This window comes from Nannobrachium achirus (genome assembly GCF_963921795.1).
Source record: "Nannobrachium achirus genome assembly, chromosome: 10".
NCBI lineage: Eukaryota > Metazoa > Chordata > Actinopteri > Myctophiformes > Myctophidae > Nannobrachium > Nannobrachium achirus.
The window spans coordinates 53,666,754-53,690,231 of NC_137819.1; the positions used below are offsets into that span (position 1 = coordinate 53,666,754).

The following is a 23,478-nucleotide window of genomic DNA, read 5'->3' on the forward strand; positions in this document are numbered from 1 at the left end:
ATAATGAGAAGAGTAAAGGATAGAAAGAAGAGAGGAGAAAGGAAAAAGAGAGATGAAAGAAGGAAAGGTGGACAGGGTCCAGTTGTCTCGAAAGGCAACGGGAGTCTGACACCGATCTGGATGTTGAGGCAGCTTAAATACAGATACTGCAAGGATACATACACATTGTTAAGATAATTCTGAGGACTGACATTCCTTCTGTCTGACCAAAAGATGTACTCTCTCAACACTTGAGTATGTAAGGTCACTTCTGCCTGACTATGAAATGTGCTGCTCGACGCTCTTTGACTGAGAGCGGCGACACTATCCCTGACCAACTATTGCATGTGTTCCATTCTTATCGACTGAGCATGGAAGGCCCTCTGCTCTATGCCGAGGCCGTAGTGTGTAGTCACTACCCTAGCCAGAATACTGAGGCCTGATATAAGAAACATTCTCCTTGCGTTCATAACACCTTAACCTGTCGTCTTGCTGTCTGGGTCTGCCGCTTGCCTACAGGGAAATAGTTAGTGTACTTGACCTTGCTGTATGAGCCTGCTGCTGCATAACTACGTGTACACAGTACACTGAGGCCTAAACTCATAAGACATATTATCATACTCATTTACTTCCCTTGCTTACATATTACATTCATAACATCAGCATACAGTCATATATTAATATAACCGAAGTAAGATGAATATTAAATATATAATCTATATCAATAATCGATAACTCAATAATCGATAGATCAATAGCCTGAAAGGGAATATAAATTGTATTTCCATAACAGTCACAGATTTGATTCCAGGCTCCGTCTTGATGACTGAATGTTTTACAAGAGTTTGAAATACCGCCATTCTAGGCAACATAATAGAGACATGCCCTTTTTAATAAATGGGATACCTAACAAGTTCCCACACACAGTTCACATCTGCTGCTATGCTCATGCACCTTTGTTTAATCGTCTTTCCCACTTGCCCCCTTCTTCTTCCGTTTATTTTTTATATTTTCTGCTTGGCCCCGTTGTCGCTCCTTGGAGCTATATTTTTATTAGGCCTAGAATTATTGAATGCTTTAACCAGTGAAAAATAGCAGATATACAAGCTCACAGCGCGAGTGCCGCGCTGCGAGCTTGTAGATCTGCTATTTTTGAAAAAGTCGAGAAAATGTGTGCAAATCTTTGAATATATGTATTTTCAAAGCGAACGTTTGTAACTCAATTTTATAAATAAATATCATTTAGGGGGTCCTTCACATGAAAAGGTTTGAGAACCACTGACACAGTAGTCTCTCAAGAACAGACTAGCTGAGCTCCAGTTAAGTGAAAAGGACCTTTTCTTTGACGATGGCTAGCCACATTGCTGACATAGAAACATAGGTTTTTCGGTGACTCAAAAGACACTTCGGGTAAAAATTCTAAAGCTTGTATATTTGCTATTTTTCAATAGTTAAAGCATTCAATAATTCTAGGCCTAAATGGGTTAAATGCAAACACTGGGTTTGGTGATGTCCAGAATCAGCTTAGTTTCAATTTGTTTACAAGCTAAAAGAGCCTATTAACTGTATGTACTGTAACGTATGTCAATGGGGAGCATATTTTGATTGATATATTTGATTTCTTGCACACCTTTGGAGTGTTTGCATGTGTGGTCACTCTGTGCCAATAGAGACTCACTCTTAGTGGTAGCTATTACAGTAAGCTTTTCACAATACTTACAAAACACGTAATAGGCTCTATATATATTATTAATTTAAATTATCTATAGGCTAGATTATTATTTCCATACATGAAATGTGTGTCATACATTGTTTTTCACTATGCATGCATGAACAAATAATGTTATAATTACAATGTGATTAAGTAATGAATCATTCAATAATTGTAAAATGTTCTCTACCACACGTAATACAATAAACAACAACAAAACAAATATCTGAATCATTGTCTCCACCAGCCGAAGGCTGAGGGAGAGTATGTTTTCCCCTCCGTCCGTCCGTCCGTGCGTGCGTCCGTCCGTCCGTCCGTCCGTGCGTGCGTCCGTCCGTCCGTCCGTCCGTTTGTCCGTTACCAGCTAATCTCCGGCGCCGTGCTGGTGGAGAGTATGTTTTCCCCTCCGTCCGTCCGTCCGTGCGTGCGTCCGTCCGTCCGTCCGTTTGTCCGTTACCAGCTAATCTCCGGCGCCGTTGGCCCGGTCGCTGCCAAACTGTGCACACACACTCCCTCGACACCAATTCAGAACCTCTGCCCCAAATATTTCACATGGGCCTGTTCTAGCGCCACCAGGAGGCCGACTTTTGCAAAACTAACTTTTGCCAGTACTCCTACAGATTTTGTCCAAAAATCACGTAAATCAGTAGACAGTATCTCTACAGTCATGTGATCGACATGGATGTGTCAGATTTTCCATATTCCATCCTGATTGGCTAAAACTGGCTTTCAAAGTTTGCAGGAATGGTCAGTTTTGAATAAAATGCCTGAAATCCTGAACGCAGTGTGCGATTTTGGTGAAATTGTGCATGCACATTCCCAATAGGCAGAGGAATAAATGTCACTTAAGAAAAATCAAATCAGCCTCATGGTGGCGCTATAACAGGCCGATTCATGTTTTCACCTATAACTCCACCGATTAGTGTCAAACTTTGTATGCGCACTCCTTCGAGGCCAAGGTAAAACCTTTTCCCTGCATTTTTTACATCAACCTTTTATAGCGCCATCAGGAGGCCGACTTATGTAAAACACATTACATGCCTGACCTGGTGGAGACCTGTGCTCGGAAGAGCACTGCTTCTAGTTTTTAATATGTTTCTCTGACACATGCTATTACACACAGGCAGTGGTGGAAGAATTACTCACATTTTTAGTAGAAGTATTCGTACCACAAGTAAAAATAGTCTTTACACAGTATGTTCCATTTCACAAGGTTTCAACAATCTTTTGAAAATAGCAGATCTACAAGCTTGCAATGTGCCGCATCATAGATCTTGTTGATTTTCAAGTAACCAAAATTATACTTTTTAGAAGTAAAAGTATTAACAATTGGAAACACTCCAGGCAAAGTAAAAATACCTCTAAATTGTACTTAAGCACAGTACTTGATGTAACTTACAGCCCGTTAAACCTGGTCTTTCACTTGCATTGCATTAAAGCAAGTGGTTTTATTTTTCCACACAACAAACAAGTGAGTGCAAATGTAAATAGTAGTGGAGCAAAACTGTGACCCAATTAAAATCCTTACCAAACAAAAGAACAGAATGTGGTCTGGTGTTACAGCCCTTTAAACCTCAGCCAGGGCAATCTCAGCTGTGTGTCTATGGTGCACCAGACAGAGCGAGCGGGTGACTTAGAGATTACTCCGACATTGCGTTAGTCCATTACTAACCCTAACCCTAACCGCACGCGTAGCAACGTAGCCCAGTGTCCGAGAGGAGAGCCCAGTCAGGTCAGAGTGGGACTGATATACTGAACTGCAGGTGTTGGTGAGGAGTAGGCTATCTGAGATGTACAGTATATCTGAGCTGTTTCTTTGCCTATTTTGATTGAGTGATTGATTGATTGATTGATTGATTGATTGATTGATTTCAAACATTAAAGACAATGACAAAATAAAATTCAAAGAAAACACACAACAACACATCATTAAAAACAATAGGACCTAATGCTCAATTGATTGGTTGAAAGAATACTTTATTAACAGTTTGCAAAATATACAGAGGTACAATTATACAATATGCTTAAAGCATAAACACAAAAAGTCTAGAAGGGCTTATTTCCAAGCAGTTGTGCTAATAGTCAATAAATAAACCTATGGTAAATTCAAACAATTCAAACGCTTATCACATTGTCCTCGTGTTCAATGGAAGTCCACTTTGTTGTTCAGTGTCCAGTCAACTGCTCCATGTCCACTCCAGACACGCAGACAGACATGAAGGGAGCTCGCCGAAGCTCACAATGCTTAGGGAAACTTTTTGTGGCAGTTGTTTAGACTTAGTCAATAAATAACATAACCCTAAGATTTCAAACAAAGAATTGCAGACGCTATAATCAAACACTTGCTGTTAGCATCATCGTGTTGTAATTAAAACAGTGCAGAAAGTGCATAAATGTTTTAAACCGTGGTGACAACAGGCAGCCATATCCCTGACACTGGACGGTCAAGGGTTCTACCGTTCAGAACAGTGGAACTAAAGACTAGAGACACCGACGATCCCCACGTTATCAGCCGATTGAATATGCTCTAAACTGCCATACATTACATACATTACATAACATATCCCATACAGTATGGCCCGATATAGGGGTCCGTTAATACGTCTAGGCTCAGGAGGAGCTTATTATATCAGCCATGTATTTCAGTGCAGTCCGGTGGTCTTGGACGCGCTTCGCGCACGGCCAATGTGGGCTGGTCAAAATATGTCCCCCCCAACTGTGGAGTGCTGGATACGCCACTGGGTGAGGGGACTCAGCTACCACCTTCCTCTTCGTGCTCTTCTGCTTGACATTTTACAAGTACAATTAAAGTTAAAATGAAAAGTGCTACAGAGCTTGGGATAAAAAAAGGTCCATGCCCATATGTTGCCACGATTGGTTAAAAGTACACTCAGTGTAGCACCAAAAATAGTAATTACAATTGTAATTAATATGCCAAGGGCAACCCATGGTTGACGGACGCACCAGGCCCTGCAGCGTCCTGATGAGAGAGAGAGAGAGATGTGGAGAGAATGTGAGAACGCTTCTTTGAAATGAACGATGGGATCTGATCCAAAATCTACAAAGTAACTAACTAACAAACTAAACTGAGGGCTACCGGCGAATCCAGGAGCTCCAGCAGGTCCAACCTCTCCACGCTCGCCCTGAGGAAGAAAATCAATGTGTCAGAGAGTGCCTGCGTACAGACAGACAGACAGACAGACAGACAGACAGACAGACAGAGGGACATGGATTAAAATGAATAGTTTGATGAAGCAGGTTCAAACAGAAAGCTCATTGGGCTCCAAACTACCCAGAGAATGGGTCTGTAAATCAGTGGTCACAAGGTTGCAGAATAGCGCTAGCTACGCTTAGCACTGTGTGTGGGATGAACTTCTGCTTGGATATACAGAATACATGCACTCGCCGACCTGATACCTATAAACCTATCAGACCACTTATCATCAGGCACTCATTACATGCTGTATTTAATGTGTGTGGATGAGAGGGTGGAGGGTTTTATATTGTACTTTATATCTGTTTGTATGTTCTTTCTGTTATCCTTTAATGCAGTGTTTCTCAAACTTCCAAATTTCAAGGTCTCCCCTTAACCCTTGACAGTGACAGAGACAGACTTGTATGGGTCAATTTAGACCCCCCTAAAGGAACCCACAGAGTCCCTGGAATCCACTTTGAGAACCACTGCTTTAATGGGAAGCACAATGAGTTTGCTGCGTATGAAATGTGCTAAATAAATACATTTGACTCGACGAACCTTCTCTCCCTTTCCGCCAGGAGTACCAGCGGCTCCACGCTCACCGGGCATTCCACCTGCACCCTGGTGTCCAGCAGCGCCAGCGGGTCCAACGTTACCGGGCTCTCCCTGGAAACACACACAGCAAAGTATGGTTCATTTTCCCCCCACCATACAAAACGCACACAAACTCAATAGGTTAACATTTTAGAATTGACTTATTGAGTTAGTCCGTAGTATAACAACGTCTGGTTCATCTTTCCCATTAAAGCCCAAGGATTATTTTGCTTAAAGAAAAAAACATTCGAGCCAATGCCTTATAACATGGTCTTCAACGGTTTTCAGGCCTAGGACCCCCTTAGCTGAGAGAGAGAGAGACAGAGGAAGCACGGAACCCCACTACATATATTGTGTAAAATATATACATTTCTTACTTTTAGAAGGTTTACTTTTAGAAGGTTTTCTTTGCAACTTGAGGCTTTCAAAGCTAACTCATAATATTTAGTAGATTTCTGTTGGTTTGTTTGTTTAATGAAGGTACCTTGTTGAAGACCCATGCCTTGCAATTAGTTGTAGCATCTATATAAATCTTTCCTCCTCTTTCCAATTGCCCCCCAGCAGCCACTGGTTTAGAACACTAATTGAGCTTCACTGGTAGTGCTCTGCAGGTACCAAAACTTACAGAATGCATTTTCCCCCTGTTCAAACTATTCTCCAATTTCCTGCATTCAATATTCGTTTTCAGGTTTTTAACGTTAAAACACTCTTTAATGGCCAGGCAGAGTCACAACACCAGGATGGATTGTCTTACCTTGCCACCATCAGGTCCAGGGGCTCCAGCAGGTCCGCGAGCTCCCATGGATCCCTGAGCTCCAGTAGAGCCAGCAGCGCCGGGGTTACCACGCTCTCCCTGGAGGGACACACACATACCGAAGGGTCACTTATAGAAATGTAAAGCTTTTACATGGCCAACGTGTAGATCAGTGGTTCTCAACCTTTTCAGGCCGCGACCCCCAGAATAATCATATTTGAACTGGGCACCCCTTTCCACCCTGACGAGCACTAAGAGTTGAGGCATTACATTTTGTTCGACACGGTTCTATTGTGAAAATAGCAGATCTACATGCTCACAACGCCTCGCGTTGCGAGGCGTTGTGAGCATGTAGATCGGCTATTTTCACAATTTCTGCCTCTAATATAATTTGACAATTTGGCCAATTTAATTTGTCATTTTAGATGTATTAAAAAGTCCTTAAATTGTGACTTTAGAAATGTGCAGATACCCTTCACCCACTTAAACTTTATGCTGGTTTGTTTACTGTTGAGTGAGAAAACAATGTTGCACATTAAGGTAATCACCTGGGGACCCCCCAAAATAGTTTGGGGACCCCTACAGGTTGAGAACCACTGGTGTAGATGATGGTATAACCCTGAGTGTTCATTTAACTCTGAGTGCATGCAAATGCATCTGAAGAGACATTTAGAAAATGACAGCACAGTAACATCATTTATTTCTGTCTGAACAACGTAAGGACGGATACACTATTGTTTGATGTTTGAAAGAAAGTGTGTATTTATGAATAATGTGTGCAAACTGGAGAAAGCTCAAGGATCAAGGGAATTATGAGATGAGACGGGTTGGATCTACCTTGCCACCAGCAGGTCCAGCAAGACCCTGGTCTCCTGAGACACCCTATAGAGACAGAGAACAGTTAGTTAAGAGATGTAAAACTATTTGGTATCAATAGCTACGGTTCCTACAGTACACAGCAATGGCATATCTGTGAGGATTGTTCCTACAGTGTATCAGCAATACAATTTGTACAATTTAGGCATTTAGCAGATTTAGAGTGTGTGTGTGGTATACTCACTCTGTCTCCGGGCTTGCCAGCCTCACCAGATGGTCCAGAGGGGCCGGGCAGTCCCTGTAGATATCAAAGATAAAAAAGAAAATCAATAACACTGCTTGTATAACCAGACTAACATCAAGACGAGCATATTATTGTAATCCATAATAATACAATATCACTGTTTACTTTTCTTTACTTGATTAATGCCTGGCAAAGGAAGATGGATGGGTGCCTGAGAGGCCTGTCTGAGTTCCCTGACTGAATAATCAGCTATTTTAGCCATTTTTGACTTAAGATAATGCATTCAAACCTGGAAGCCAGGAGCTCCAGCAGCTCCCTGCTCTCCTCTCTCACCAGCAGCACCCTAATAGCAGAGAGAGAGAGAGAGAGAGAGAGAGAGAGAGAGAGAGAGAGAGAGAGAGAGAGAGAGAGAGAGAGAGAGATAAAAGAGATAAAATACCAAAGATTATCACAGGGAAAAATGACAGATGGTTACAGTGTGGTCATCAGCCAAAAGAGGAACTTCTTATTGAATGCAAGATTAGAAATCCTATTACTTACCACAGGTCCACCAGTACCAGTTGCTCCGTTGTTGCCATCAGGGCCAGGGGCTCCCTATACAAAGGCAGACAGGCAAACAATGACTTATCGGTGACAGATATACAACTTTGTGGATGACATAATGACTTGTCATATACTAAGCGTAGGTGATAAATGATGCTCGACTGGGACTTACTCTCAGTCCAGTGGGGCCAGAGGATCCCTTCTCACCAGGCTTGCCAGCCTCACCCTGAAGAGAGAGAGAAGGAGATTATGTCATTATTATACACAGTGATAGAGAATAAGAGCAAGACTGCAGTTGGTACATCCAAGTTTAATGTAAAGTTATGGGAATCTTCCTCGAGAGTAAAGATATAAGTAGCCTGTGTGCTTCAGCCTTGGTAGGATACCAGGACAATCCTTCTGCTCATTAGCCAAGAACAAGCCTAAGAACATGCTGTTGGTCTGCTAATCTCCAAGTCATGGTACTGTCTAATATATGTTCTGAATCCACTTACACCAGGTCCCTTGGGTCCGGGGAATCCAATGTTTCCAGGCTGGCCTCTGGGTCCAGTTGGGCCAGGAGGTCCAGCACGGCCATCTTGTCCAGCAGGACCCTGATTGGGGATGAGAGATAAGTTCCATTACATGCCATTCAGGAGTGCAGGTATACTGTAGCTGTAATCCATACTGATGATGTAGATCATACATGGGCAACTGGAGGCCCAGGGGCCACATGCGGCCCCCACCTTCACTTAATGTGACCTGCAGGTTAATATTGAAATATTGATATATTACTGATTTCGGCTGTTACAATTCCAAACATGCAAACATGACCCACTTTAATTACTTCAGTCTATATTAGAAGGCTTAATGACTAGTACTAGTCTTTTTTTTATGTCCAATGTATTTGTATTTAAGTTCATAAAGTTAACCTAAGAACATATAAATGAATTTGAAATGAAGAAATGATAATACTTTTCAGGATTCCAATTCAAAAATAGATAGAAAATTATTCAGGATTCCATTTAAAAAATAGCAAAAATAGACAATCTACAAGCTCAAAACATGTCGCACTGCGCCACTGCCACGCTTTGAGCTTGTAGATCAGCTATTTTTTAGCTGTATATGCATTGTGGCCCTCTGGAGTGAGTGTGAAAATAAAGTGTACTTCTCCATCATCAAAGTTGCCCACCCCTGATGTAGTAGATGAATGAACTAGGGTGTTGGGATTTACTCACCAAAGCTCCCTCCTTGCCTTGGGGTCCACCACTTCCAGCGCTTCCTGGTTGACCCTGAAGAGATAAATATTGATCAGTGATTCATCTTCTTAAAATACCTGGCTGATTTTATTTTATTTGAGGTGATCTATAACCTATCCTAACTTGGCCCACTGAGATTGACTGAGAACATCCAAGTGGATATGCTTATATTCTGATCCAGGGCTAGGTGTCTTGCTCAAGGGCAAGACCAACCATCATCAGCGTTGATGGCTGTGCCAGCACTGCTTTCTAAAGATCTTTCTATGATTTCACTTAAGGTGGTCGGTCGACCCCATTAAGGCCTACTAGGCCCACGCCTGATTTCACTCTAGACTGAATATCTTTGCAGAAAATAGCTGATCTACAAGCTCACAACGTGTTGAGTTGCAACGCGTTGTGAGCATGTAGATCTGCTATTTGTGGCAAATGCAAGCCCCAGAATAGGGTTAATGATTAGGTTAATGACTCACTACATTGACAAGAACTACAGACCCCTGATTAAAAAAGAAAAGAAAACTAAAACTCACTCTTGGGCCAGTCAGACCAGGCTCACCAGCACGACCGGCATCTCCGGGGGGTCCACGAGCGCTAGAGGCACCAGTGGCACCACGGGCTCCGGGCATACCCTAAAGGAGAGAGAGAGAGAGAGAGAGGGAGAAGAAAAGGAGGGAGAGCAGGTGTCAACAGTTGAATGTAAAACAGGGAAAACCAGATGTGTTCTCCCTCGTTGCATCTACAAATATTATATATGATGATTACAGTGTCTAATGTGCTGTTTCTCAAACAGTGGGGCAATAATAATTTTATACAACTTTTATAAACCAAAAACAAACAAATCTATGAAATTCCATAAATATAAAATAATTATAATTAAGTATTGAAAATAGCCGATCTACAAGCTCACAACACGGCGCGAAGCGACACATTGTGAGCTTGTTGATCTGCTATTTTCACTAGTTTGGGTCCCGGGCAAACGTCTCATCCCTCTTTCGGGTCTCGAGTGAAAAGTTTGGGAATCACTGGTCTAAAGTGACTACTGGTACACAGTCTTCTACGCTTACGGTATATGGCCATTTAGGGTATTTTAGATTAGGACGTTTAATCTATTGGAGGCACACTTGTTCAATTGACGTATTCTTTATGGTTACTCACAATAGGGCCAGATCTTCCCTCGGGCCCGGGCATACCATAGCTTCCGCCAGCACCCTGTGGGAGACACACACCCACAGACATTAGCAGATGATCACAGTCACACAACAGTATTGGTGTAAACTAGACAGTTGTTTACTGTCCGTTTGGATCTGGGTGAACGTGACACTACTCACTCTGGCTCCACGGAGTCCAGCGGGGCCGGTGGCACCGGCCTCGCCAGTGGGACCTCTCTTGCCCTCCTCACCCTGAGGTCCGGGGGTTCCCTGAGGTCCGGAGTGTCCCTGGGCAAGGCAATAGAGAGGTGTTTTTTAAGATCTTCATATGAAAACAAAGCCCTGCCGTTTGGGTTACATTGTAATGTAGCAAAATGAATACATAAAGCTGTTTGGAACAAGGTTAAAACTTACGGGCTCTCCCTTGACACCAGCATCTCCCTTCATACCAGCAACACCAGGATCTCCCTGAAATCGATAAGGGATGAATAGATTAAGAGTGAGTAAATGAAGACACCGAACGATGGCTGTTTAGTGCATGCAGTTCTGTGTTAGTTTTGTGCTGAAGCTTTTCCATGTACACAGTCAGACAATACCAAAAGGATAAAAAACATTTCCATTGTAAGCGTATTTCCACTGTAGTCCTTTGACAGGTCTTTTGCTATATTCCATCTTGAATCCTGAATCTTGAATCTTCAGCATGTACATTGCACACTGCTATGGTAGGGCCATAATGATATTTTGGAAATGTTTGCGTTGTGCGCTGCCATCTGCATAGTGAGTGGTCTTAATGATCAGATCCTACTGTATCATTTAGGACATTTATGTATCCGTATGTGTTGCTGTAACAACTGAAATCCCCCCTGCAGGATAAAGTGCAATTTATAATCAGGGTTTGAAAAAAAAAAAAAAAAAAAAAAAACGTAACTGATTAAGCCCTATATATTTTGCTGTACAACAAATAGCAAAAATAGCCAATCTTCGATACCTCATCGGGATGCGATAAGTTGTGAGCTTGTAGATCGGCGATTCTTACTATTTAAGTATTTTGAACATATTGGAAATTCTTTGAAAACATGCCCACAATCTAGATGCAAGGTTTAATGTAAAATAAACCTTTTCATTAAATTGTTACATTTAGTTGTTAAATTGTTAAAAATAAATACCAAACAGTCAAAATATCAAACTGTAGACAAACTATGAAAAGGAAATGCATAAAGTATTTAATTCAAAAGACAACAAATCTAAGAAATTCTCTCTCTCTATATATATAGAATTGATTCTGGATGACTTGGCGGTAACCCCAACAGCAGAGAGAGAGAGAGAGAGAGAGAGAGAGAGAGAGAGAGAGAGATAAAAGAGATAAAATACCAAAGATTATCACAGGGAAAAATGACAGATGGTTACAGTGTGGTCATCAGCCAAAAGAGGAACTTCTTATTGAATGCAAGATTAGAAATCCTAATACTTACCACAGGTCCACCAGTACCAGTTGCTCCGTTGTTGCCATCAGGGCCAGGGGCTCCCTATACAAAGGCAGACAGGCAAACAATGACTTATCGGTGACAGATATACAACTTTGTGGATGACATAATGACTTGTCATATACTAAGCGTAGGTGATAAATGATGCTCGACTGGGACTTACTCTCAGTCCAGTGGGGCCAGAGGATCCCTTCTCACCAGGCTTGCCAGCCTCACCCTGAAGAGAGAGAGAAGGAGATTATGTCATTATTATACACAGTGATAGAGAATAAGAGCAAGACTGCAGTTGGTACATCCAAGTTTAATGTAAAGTTATGGGAATCTTCCTCGAGAGTAAAGATATAAGTAGCCTGTGTGCTTCAGCCTTGGTAGGATACCAGGACAATCCTTCTGCTCATTAGCCAAGAACAAGCCTAAGAACATGCTGTTGGTCTGCTAATCTCCAAGTCATGGTACTGTCTAATATATGTTCTGAATCCACTTACACCAGGTCCCTTGGGTCCGGGGAATCCAATGTTTCCAGGCTGGCCTCTGGGTCCAGTTGGGCCAGGAGGTCCAGCACGGCCATCTTGTCCAGCAGGACCCTGATTGGGGATGAGAGATAAGTTCCATTACATGCCATTCAGGAGTGCAGGTATACTGTAGCTGTAATCCATACTGATGATGTAGATCATACATGGGCAACTGGAGGCCCAGGGGCCACATGCGGCCCCCACCTTCACTTAATGTGACCTGCAGGTTAATATTGAAATATTGATATATTACTGATTTCGGCTGTTACAATTCCAAACATGCAAACATGACCCACTTTAATTACTTCAGTCTATATTAGAAGGCTTAATGACTAGTACTAGTCTTTTTTTTATGTCCAATGTATTTGTATTTAAGTTCATAAAGTTAACCTAAGAACATATAAATGAATTTGAAATGAAGAAATGATAATACTTTTCAGGATTCCAATTCAAAAATAGATAGAAAATTATTCAGGATTCCATTTAAAAAATAGCAAAAATAGACAATCTACAAGCTCAAAACATGTCGCACTGCGCCACTGCCACGCTTTGAGCTTGTAGATCAGCTATTTTTTAGCTGTATATGCATTGTGGCCCTCTGGAGTGAGTGTGAAAATAAAGTGTACTTCTCCATCATCAAAGTTGCCCACCCCTGATGTAGTAGATGAATGAACTAGGGTGTTGGGATTTACTCACCAAAGCTCCCTCCTTGCCTTGGGGTCCACCACTTCCAGCGCTTCCTGGTTGACCCTGAAGAGATAAATATTGATCAGTGATTCATCTTCTTAAAATACCTGGCTGATTTTATTTTATTTGAGGTGATCTATAACCTATCCTAACTTGGCCCACTGAGATTGACTGAGAACATCCAAGTGGATATGCTTATATTCTGATCCAGGGCTAGGTGTCTTGCTCAAGGGCAAGACCAACCATCATCAGCGTTGATGGCTGTGCCAGCACTGCTTTCTAAAGATCTTTCTATGATTTCACTTAAGGTGGTCGGTCGACCCCATTAAGGCCTACTAGGCCCACGCCTGATTTCACTCTAGACTGAATATCTTTGCAGAAAATAGCTGATCTACAAGCTCACAACGTGTTGAGTTGCAACGCGTTGTGAGCATGTAGATCTGCTATTTGTGGCAAATGCAAGCCCCAGAATAGGGTTAATGATTAGGTTAATGACTCACTACATTGACAAGAACTACAGACCCCTGATTAAAAAAGAAAAGAAAACTAAAACTCACTCTTGGGCCAGTCAGACCAGGCTCACCAGCACGACCGGCATCTCCGGGGGGTCCACGAGCGCTAGAGGCACCAGTGGCACCACGGGCTCCGGGCATACCCTAAAGGAGAGAGAGAGAGAGAGAGAGGGAGAAGAAAAGGAGGGAGAGCAGGTGTCAACAGTTGAATGTAAAACAGGGAAAACCAGATGTGTTCTCCCTCGTTGCATCTACAAATATTATATATGATGATTACAGTGTCTAATGTGCTGTTTCTCAAACAGTGGGGCAATAATAATTTTATACAACTTTTATAAACCAAAAACAAACAAATCTATGAAATTCCATAAATATAAAATAATTATAATTAAGTATTGAAAATAGCCGATCTACAAGCTCACAACACGGCGCGAAGCGACACATTGTGAGCTTGTTGATCTGCTATTTTCACTAGTTTGGGTCCCGGGCAAACGTCTCATCCCTCTTTCGGGTCTCGAGTGAAAAGTTTGGGAATCACTGGTCTAAAGTGACTACTGGTACACAGTCTTCTACGCTTACGGTATATGGCCATTTAGGGTATTTTAGATTAGGACGTTTAATCTATTGGAGGCACACTTGTTCAATTGACGTATTCTTTATGGTTACTCACAATAGGGCCAGATCTTCCCTCGGGCCCGGGCATACCATAGCTTCCGCCAGCACCCTGTGGGAGACACACACCCACAGACATTAGCAGATGATCACAGTCACACAACAGTATTGGTGTAAACTAGACAGTTGTTTACTGTCCGTTTGGATCTGGGTGAACGTGACACTACTCACTCTGGCTCCACGGAGTCCAGCGGGGCCGGTGGCACCGGCCTCGCCAGTGGGACCTCTCTTGCCCTCCTCACCCTGAGGTCCGGGGGTTCCCTGAGGTCCGGAGTGTCCCTGGGCAAGGCAATAGAGAGGTGTTTTTTAAGATCTTCATATGAAAACAAAGCCCTGCCGTTTGGGTTACATTGTAATGTAGCAAAATGAATACATAAAGCTGTTTGGAACAAGGTTAAAACTTACGGGCTCTCCCTTGACACCAGCATCTCCCTTCATACCAGCAACACCAGGATCTCCCTGAAATCGATAAGGGATGAATAGATTAAGAGTGAGTAAATGAAGACACCGAACGATGGCTGTTTAGTGCATGCAGTTCTGTGTTAGTTTTGTGCTGAAGCTTTTCCATGTACACAGTCAGACAATACCAAAAGGATAAAAAACATTTCCATTGTAAGCGTATTTCCACTGTAGTCCTTTGACAGGTCTTTTGCTATATTCCATCTTGAATCCTGAATCTTGAATCTTCAGCATGTACATTGCACACTGCTATGGTAGGGCCATAATGATATTTTGGAAATGTTTGCGTTGTGCGCTGCCATCTGCATAGTGAGTGGTCTTAATGATCAGATCCTACTGTATCATTTAGGACATTTATGTATCCGTATGTGTTGCTGTAACAACTGAAATCCCCCCTGCAGGATAAAGTGCAATTTATAATCAGGGTTTGAAAAAAAAAAAAAAAAAAAAAAAAAACGTAACTGATTAAGCCCTATATATTTTGCTGTACAACAAATAGCAAAAATAGCCAATCTTCGATACCTCATCGGGATGCGATAAGTTGTGAGCTTGTAGATCGGCGATTCTTACTATTTAAGTATTTTGAACATATTGGAAATTCTTTGAAAACATGCCCACAATCTAGATGCAAGGTTTAATGTAAAATAAACCTTTTCATTAAATTGTTACATTTAGTTGTTAAATTGTTAAAAATAAATACCAAACAGTCAAAATATCAAACTGTAGACAAACTATGAAAAGGAAATGCATAAAGTATTTAATTCAGAAGCAGTGATAAAATGGCCATAAAAATGAAAGACCAGAGTGGAGGATATAAAAAGAAGAGGCATGGACCATTTGTGGGTCACAGACCAATTTTTATGGGTCACGACTCGAGTGAAAATCAACATTTATTTTCCTAAATTACAAAATAATATATACAGTATTTCAAAAGACAACAAATCTAAGAAATTCTCTCTCTCTATATATATAGAATTGATTCTGGATGACTTGGCGGTAACCCCAACTGATCCAGTTGGGGTTACCGCACGGCACTTCACGTGCGTCGATACCGCGATGCGACGCTGCGCAGCTGCCCGCGTTCAGTGTGTGCTCCACTTTATGTCCCTAGTGCCCAGTTGTCTAGGTGGCCACCTCTCCAAGTGCCCACATATGGGCACTTGGAGAGGCATTTTTGTATTATGTTTTTTACACAATTGAACAACGGACAGTCGGACGCAGAGTTAGCAGAAATGCGGACAGACTGGCTGGTACGTATTCTGATTAAGGTAGTGAGATAATATCCAAGATTTATCATGAACAAAAAGGCACACATGGACACTAATGGTAAAATATATATATATAGTTACTGTAATTTTCTACGCCACCTAAATAATAACACAACCTCCTCCAGTCCCTTAAGCGGCCGTGGCCCCATTAGGCTTATTTCCTGTGGAAATAAGCCTCGGCTTTCTAGGATCTCCTTTTAGTTGACCTTGTACCAGTGATTTTTACTGTCATGAAACTGTACTTTTTTCTATTGCAAACTTCTAATAGATTTTTCAACCACCTCCCCACCCGGTCTGGGCTGTCTGAAAGTGAGTTAGTCTTTTTTAGCACCAATATAATAGGAGTCAGGAGAAATCAAATGGCGAAAGTAGGCACGTTCTGAGACATGTCGACCCGTTGATTGTTGTTAATATTTGGGGTTTTTGATGTTGGAAATTACATAAATGCCTCGCTGGTATGTTTTTTGTGTATTCCACTATTCCTCATCCTACCCCTGCTCTCCATTGCAGAAAGCAATATAACGATTGAAGCTTGCACGTTAGAGTAGCGTCCCTCCGTCAACACAATGTTACATGCGTAGGCTATTTAGTTACACCATAGCATTTGCACGTTCGCGAATGTGTCACTGTGTGTGTTCGGCGTGCGTGCTCTATTAAGTAAAGTAAAAAAAATATCAATACTGCAATCCATGTGGAAATACTCTGCCACAAGTAGAAACTTGGAATGTTAAGTAAAAGTACAAAAGTATTGGTATCAAAATGTACTTTAAGAATGTCCTGTTTCACAGGTTTTACAATGAATAAAATGTAAAAAAAGAAAATAAATAAAAAAATCATTTGTGAGCTTGTAGATCGGCTATTTTCAAATAGCAGGTATGTAGGCTACATATGTATGTCAGAAATACATTTATATAGGGTTGAAGTTATTTGTAATCATAATCAAAATTCAAATAGCAGGTATGTAGGCTACATATGTATGTCAGAAATACATTTATATAGGGTTGAAGTTATTTGTAATCATAATCAAAATCTACATAGTAACTCAAATGAGCCATTCTTTTGAACGGCTCTTTGAAAGGAACGGATCCCAGAGATCCGGCTCACTTCAGAGAGCCATAAATCCCATCTCTACTTGTGTGCACTGCAGTCGCACATGCGCAGTAGGGTGGGAGGGGGGTCCTAGCGAGAGGTGGCTAAAATATATGCCTGTATAAAAAATTACGTTTTATATTAATTGTATGACATTTAAGTACAATCATGGCAGCAAACATAGCTTAGTTGCTTGCCAGAGTATTGAGCAATGTACATGCCAAGCGGGGAACCGTTACGTTTACTGGTTTGCTGGGAATAGGCCGTCATGGGCTCCATGGGCTGGCTCACAAATTATAATATTAAGAGATATATATATATATATATATATATACATACAGGGGTTGACAGTAAGGTCTCAGAGGCACTTGCCCGTCGGGCAAGTACAGGCCATATTCTACTTGCCCTCAGGTCTTGGCCACTTACCCCCCCGCAGCGATGGAGTATATTTACTTAAGTACTGTACAATATGTTTACTTCTACTCCACATCTTGGATCCTAATATTGTACTTTTACTCCACTACAATTATTTGAAAACTTTAGTTACTAGTTACTTACTGCAGATATAAATTATAATATTATAAGACATATGTAAACCACTTTAGCACTTTTGCTTTTACTTTAGTACTTTTACTTGTAAAAGAGTATTTCTATATTGCAGTATTGATACTTTTACTTAAGTAAAACCTTTGAGTACTTTTTTCTACAACTACCCCCCGTCCCCGTCCCCCCAACACACGCACGCGCACACACACACACACACACACACACACACACACACACACACACACACACACACACACACACACACACCAAAAAAGGAAGAAGAAAATAAAATAGTCTTGCTTGTTTCTCTCTCACAAACAAAACCTGGCAACGCTGGACAGCAGACCGTCAGAGTCGGAGATGTGTTTATGTTAGTTGTTAGCACAGAACGCTAACAAGCAGGCTGCCCTGCAGTGCACATGCATGCTGCTCATGATTAAATACATTATGTAGCGCAATACAGGGAGGGAAACATCGGGAAAGCACTGTTGATAGCATGGAAAATAGACGCTTCACTCGTAAAATAGACGCTTCGCGCCGTTCGCGGACATGTCAATGTTTTAGCGACTTTTGCAGTAATAGTTCTGTCTTCTTTCACTTTCTCCCCAACGTTTGGTGACCTGTGCTTCAGCACGTAAAGTGCGTGCATTAATCTGGCCATGCTGTAGCATAATGTGAGTGTGTATGCCTTGTAGATTCGCTGTTTTTGACGGAGCTCACATAGCCACTGGCTGGCGGCTGCCTGCACGCGCGTTCGTTCAGTGTGTGTGTGTGTGTGAGAGAGTGTGTGAGTGTGTGTGGGGCGTGTGGAGGGACTTCGGAGGGAGAGAGAGACGGACAACTAGCCCTGTAGCCCCTGTTCAAGTATAGGCACACATCTCATTATTATGTTGCTCAAAATGTGCACTTGCCCGTTCGGGCAACCCAGTAGCACAATTCACCTGCCCGACCTTTTTATTTACTTGCCCCGGGCAGTCGGGCAACCGTTAGTGTCAATCCCTGATAGATATATATATATATATATATATATATATATATATATATATATACCCCCACACAAATTTTTTAGACATGTTATGATTTCATTGTTGAAAGGTGGAATTTACTGGCATGGAGGTGTTCATTTTTCAGCTCGTCAAGGTTTGATGATGCAGTAATACCACAAGCGTAGTGGTATTATTGTATTATACAGCAATAACGTGATACTTCTAGGCAGGGCCGGCGGCAGCCCACAATGGCTGAGGGTGCTATGCTTTAAAGGACCTACACCATGAATTTTCACTTTTTCTATTTTAAAACCTTTTTTTGGGGTCCCACTGGCACCTTCTATCCTCACAAAGTCCTATTTCTGACCGTTGTGTCTTTCTCTGGTTTTGGGCAGACAGAGATGAAAAGCTTTCCACGGGTTCTCAGAACAGTGATGTTCTGAGAGTTGACGAGAGTGACGTCACTCTCGGATTCCCGTTTTTTTTTCAGTCAAAAAAAAAAAAAAAAAATCAAAAAAATTTTTTTTTTCAAAAAAATGCAATGCAGTCAAAAAAAAATTTTTTTCAAAAAAAACTTTTTTTTCAAATATTTTTTTTTTTCAAAACTTAAAAAAAAAAAAAAAAAATTCAAAAAAAATTTTTTTTCCAAAAACTTACTTTTTTTTTTCAAAAAACTTTTTTTTCAAAAAACTTTTTTTTTCAAAAACTTTTTTTTCAAAAACTTTTTTTTCAAAAAACTTTTTCTTTTTCAAAAAACTTTTTTTTTTCTGGAAAAACCCCACTAGATGCGCCCCTGAGCAAACAGAGGCCGTTTTGGTATTGCAGCTGGAGAGCCTCATTATAGTAGAGCTAGAACAAACAAAAAGAATGGTCAGAGTGTTTTTTGAGGGTTAAAACCTGTCTAAGACTCAATTTTGAGCATATATTTATACAAAAAATATAGTTTTAAAAGCATGGTGTAGGCCCTTTAAGTGAAGGATACCCAACTCAAATCGGCCAGGTGAAAACAAAAGGCTAAATTTGCATACCAATGGGAGTGTGTGACAAACCGGTTGTGGCCAGCCAATGCTGATCTACTGTATTATAATATAGCCTGGCATTGCCAGACTTCGGCCCATAGGCAGAGAGTATGAGAAATCAAGAAAAATGACCGGACCAATACTGCAGTGTTTCTCAACCACTGTGCCTGGGGACCTTTGGTGTGCCCCTGAGAAGGGGCACACCGGTGCGAGGCGTTGAGATCTGCTGTTTTCACTACTGTTGTGCAGTATGAAGCAGGGCTTTACTTTGCGAAGAAACATACAAATTTGAAACTTGTAGATAAAAGGTTTCTTCCCGACAGTGACGATATTTACACCCCCGTATTATGTTGGTTAGTACACTCTAGTACTCACTGGGTCCATGAAGTTGGACTGTCGTCTGTTGTCCTCCTGATCCCCGTATTTCATCAACTTCTCCAGACGCAGGTGCTCCTCCTCGTGCCTGAATAATTCTAGAGCTATTTCAGATCCGTACTTCATCTCTATGTCCTCGCAGTGCCTTGTCAGCAACGGTTTCTGGTTGAAACGCCCTCTCAGCTTAAACTTAACGTCCGCCAGTTCTTGGAAAAGGAGATAAATTAGAAGAGAAAAGAAGAGCAGAGGGAGAACAGAAACATGTATTATGTGTCCGTTTATTCTGTTCAGTTCTACTTTGAAGGCTTGAGAACCAAGCCTTCTGAAAACAGTGGAGTATATCGTTGAAAGACCCCTTTTGAAGCATGTCACCCCCCGGCGGTTACATGTTTCCATTCCGACATGTCCCCTTTCCGACACAATATTTGACAACTGTATACTTAAAAAAGAACATTGATAGTGGAAATAGCCGTTCTACGAGCCCACAACTCGACGCATCGCGTCGTGTTGTGAGCCTAGCAGGTGTGCACATGTGGAGTCTCTACCTTGTCTCGTTAGCGTGAGCTTGGCCTGAGACGCCCTCTTCTCCCTCTCTCTCTTCTCCCGCTGCTTCTCCAACTCCATCAGAAGTCTGGAGGATAGTGACGAGAATCATTCACTTTTTCATACAAGCGTGAAATTTGGTACACTTGTACAGTTTGGGGCCCTGAACATTTTCAGATATGGAGCCATCGAAAAAACGCCCCCTGGTGGCCATGGCAGCCATTTTACTTTCCACCATTACCAATTAATGTATTTAGCATCATAACTCCCGAACCAAACATGATAATACAGAATAGATGATGTCTACACCTATATTTTGATGGTCAATGACTACAATAATACCATGTACAACATCATAAACCGTTCAGAAAAATAGTTAATGATTAATTTGGTGATGTTGTGAGGTAGTCCAATGGTTTTGTCCGAATGTTTGTCCAAACTGTTTTCACTTTATCATAAAAGTATGAAACCTGGTACACTTGTACAGTTTGGGGCCCTGAACATTTTCAGATATGGAGCCATCGCAAAAACGCCCCCTGGTGGCCATGGCAGCCATTTTACTTTTCACCATTACCAATTAATGTATTTAGCATCATAACTCCTAAGCAAAAAATGATAATACAGAATAGATGATGTCTAGACCTATGTTTTGATGACCAAGGATTCCATTGATATCATGTACAACATCGTAAAATGTTCAGGTGAATAGTTAATGGTCAATTCGGTGATGTTGTGAGGTAGTCCGCTGGTTTTGTCCGAACATTTTTCACTTTTCAATAAAAGTATGAAACTTGGTACACTTGTATAGTTTGGGATCCTGAACATTGTCAGATATGGAGCCATCGCAAAAAAGCTCCCTGGTGGCCATGGTGGGCATTTTAATATCCGCCATTACCAGATAATGTATTTTGCGTCTTATCTACAGAACCATACATAATAATACAGAATATGTGATTTCTACACCTATGTTTTGATGGTCAATGATTCCATTGATAATGTGTACAACATCATAAACTGTCCAGCTGAATATTTAATAGTCAATTGATGTGAGAAGGAAATCACAATATTTTGCGTCTGTTGCATACATTTGGTTTCATTGTCTTGTTCAAATTTATTTCTTAAGCACATATATTTCATGTTTTTTTGCTAGTATTGATTTCAAGTTTCATGCATGTTTTTTGTTTGACTGACTGATTGATTGATTGATTGATTGATTGATTGATTGATTGTTGTCGTTGTTGATGATGATGATGCTGATGATGAATCTATTCTTCAATCTTCACTGTCTCCTTCACAGCCTCCTCCACATTGACACTATGCTGTGCACTATTAGGATATATATATATATATATATATATATATATATATATATATATATATATATATATATATATATATATATATATATATATATATATATATTGTATTTGTAATGTCCCTGCCAGCCTTTCTTGCAGCCACAACTTAAGAGCTGAAGGAGAGATTGGCTTGCCTGTGGAAGAATTGACCACAATGGTCTCCAATCAAGTGGGTTTGTCCAACCCCAGTCTGTTGGAGATGGCATTTCTGGTGCCACCTCAAATGCTTGTCCCCAACAGTGTACTCCTTGGTACACTGCTCTTTTGAGTTGTTGCACCAGTGCATCCTTAGTTGGGGGCTTAGTTGCTCTCCTCTTCCTTTTTTGTGAATAACTCAAGACCAAGCTTGCTGGGTGGCATTTGGGACTGTAAAAAACACACTTCAGACACTATACCTGCCCATGAGATTGCCAAAACTCTGGGTCCACTCCTGACAAATCCATGGCTCTTCCTGTGTTCCATGCCTTTGCTGGCTGTGACACAGTATCTGCATTTGCAACCAGGGGAAAGAAGAAAGCATGGGAAACCTGGAATGCCTTTGACATTGGCAACAGAGGCCTTCATGGCTCTGTCAAAGGCTTTAAAACCAATTCCAGAGCAAGTCATTTCCGTTATGGAACGCTACACAATTCTCGCCTACGATCGCACCAGCAGCCAACTTGACATCAATCAAGCTCATCTTGAATTATTCACAAAAAAAGGAAGAGTGATGGGGCAGAGCGGCACTCGGTGCTGCGAGCTTGTATATCTGCTATTTTTCAATAGCATTAAATAATTCTAGAGCAAGTTGAGAGCCGTACTTCATCTCTATCTGCTCGCACTTTTTCGATTCCTGGTTGTGAAGCTCCTCCAGCTTCATCACCTCCTGCTCCAGCACTTCTAAAAGGAGATAAATTAGAAGAGAAAAGAAGAGCAGAGGGAGAACAGATTCAACAGAAACATGTATTATGTGTCCGTTTATTCTGTTCAGTTCTACTTTGAAGGCTTGAGAACCAAGCCTTCTGAAAACAGTGGAGTATATCGTTGAAAGACCCCTTTTGAAGCATGTCACCCCCCGGCGGTTACATGTTTCCATTCCGACATGTCCCCTTTCCGACACTAACCCTATCCCTAACCTCTATGGAAGTGTTGCCACTCCGACAATAAGAAGTCACTTCATAGAAAAGAGATGAGATCCGAGCACTCGAGGAGTTTAAAATAAAACAAAGTTTATTGTCTAAAAACCTACATGTTTCGACCTTGCGGTCTTCATCAGGGCAAAGAACTGGAGCACCAGTCATACAGATCCATTAGTCATACAGATCCATTAAATAGTGGCTATTCACGTGATGTTACTAATACACAGGCAATTAATGACCATTGTAATCACGGCACACCCAAATTATGCAAGTGTGTGTGTGCATGCACACTGATTAAGTGGCCTACACATCTACACACCCACAGCAGCCTACTGAGCAAGACAGAATGAGCCTACAATGCAAATGCAGGAGATATGCTTAAAGTCTTAATTATCTATCTATAAATGCGAGAAGTCTCTGTCTGTCTGTGTGTCTGTAATCCGCGTATCTCGAGAACAGTTCGTCCCACCGGCTTCAGATTCGGCACGCGCGTTCCCCGCCGCGGCACGGAGTGCAGTGCCGGGTCTCGACCCGACCCGACGCGCGGTTTCCCCGAACCGGTGCGAAACGTTCGGAATCTCCTTTTTCGGGGTTGATTGTTGACATCAGGCTGTTCCGGAGGAAATCGGC

The 23,478-nt window shown here is 41.5% G+C and overlaps 1 protein-coding gene across 1 annotated transcript in view; it reads right to left on the reverse strand.

Annotated features, from left to right (window-relative positions):
- Window positions 1–3,751: 3,751 nt before the first annotated feature.
- LOC308292429 (uncharacterized protein) overlaps window positions 3,752–23,478 on the reverse strand; it is a 29,248-nt gene continuing 9,521 nt past the window's right edge. Inside the window, exons 3-28 of the mRNA XM_080734761.1 lie at window positions 22,531–22,609; window positions 20,375–20,460; window positions 19,830–20,035; window positions 14,493–14,546; window positions 14,259–14,366; window positions 14,086–14,139; window positions 13,461–13,559; window positions 12,913–12,966; window positions 12,190–12,288; window positions 11,868–11,921; window positions 11,693–11,746; window positions 10,635–10,688; window positions 10,401–10,508; window positions 10,228–10,281; window positions 9,603–9,701; window positions 9,055–9,108; window positions 8,332–8,430; window positions 8,010–8,063; window positions 7,835–7,888; window positions 7,584–7,637; window positions 7,295–7,348; window positions 7,072–7,116; window positions 6,235–6,333; window positions 5,445–5,552; window positions 4,788–4,833; window positions 3,752–4,670 (exon numbers count right to left, since the gene is read on the reverse strand). Of these exons, the coding sequence (XP_080590887.1) occupies window positions 4,447–4,670; window positions 4,788–4,833; window positions 5,445–5,552; window positions 6,235–6,333; window positions 7,072–7,116; window positions 7,295–7,348; window positions 7,584–7,637; window positions 7,835–7,888; window positions 8,010–8,063; window positions 8,332–8,430; window positions 9,055–9,108; window positions 9,603–9,701; window positions 10,228–10,281; window positions 10,401–10,508; window positions 10,635–10,688; window positions 11,693–11,746; window positions 11,868–11,921; window positions 12,190–12,288; window positions 12,913–12,966; window positions 13,461–13,559; window positions 14,086–14,139; window positions 14,259–14,366; window positions 14,493–14,546; window positions 19,830–20,035; window positions 20,375–20,460; window positions 22,531–22,609 (2,153 nt within the window). The 3' untranslated portion in view covers window positions 3,752–4,446. The remainder of the gene's footprint in view (window positions 4,671–4,787; window positions 4,834–5,444; window positions 5,553–6,234; window positions 6,334–7,071; window positions 7,117–7,294; window positions 7,349–7,583; window positions 7,638–7,834; window positions 7,889–8,009; window positions 8,064–8,331; window positions 8,431–9,054; window positions 9,109–9,602; window positions 9,702–10,227; window positions 10,282–10,400; window positions 10,509–10,634; window positions 10,689–11,692; window positions 11,747–11,867; window positions 11,922–12,189; window positions 12,289–12,912; window positions 12,967–13,460; window positions 13,560–14,085; window positions 14,140–14,258; window positions 14,367–14,492; window positions 14,547–19,829; window positions 20,036–20,374; window positions 20,461–22,530; window positions 22,610–23,478) is intronic.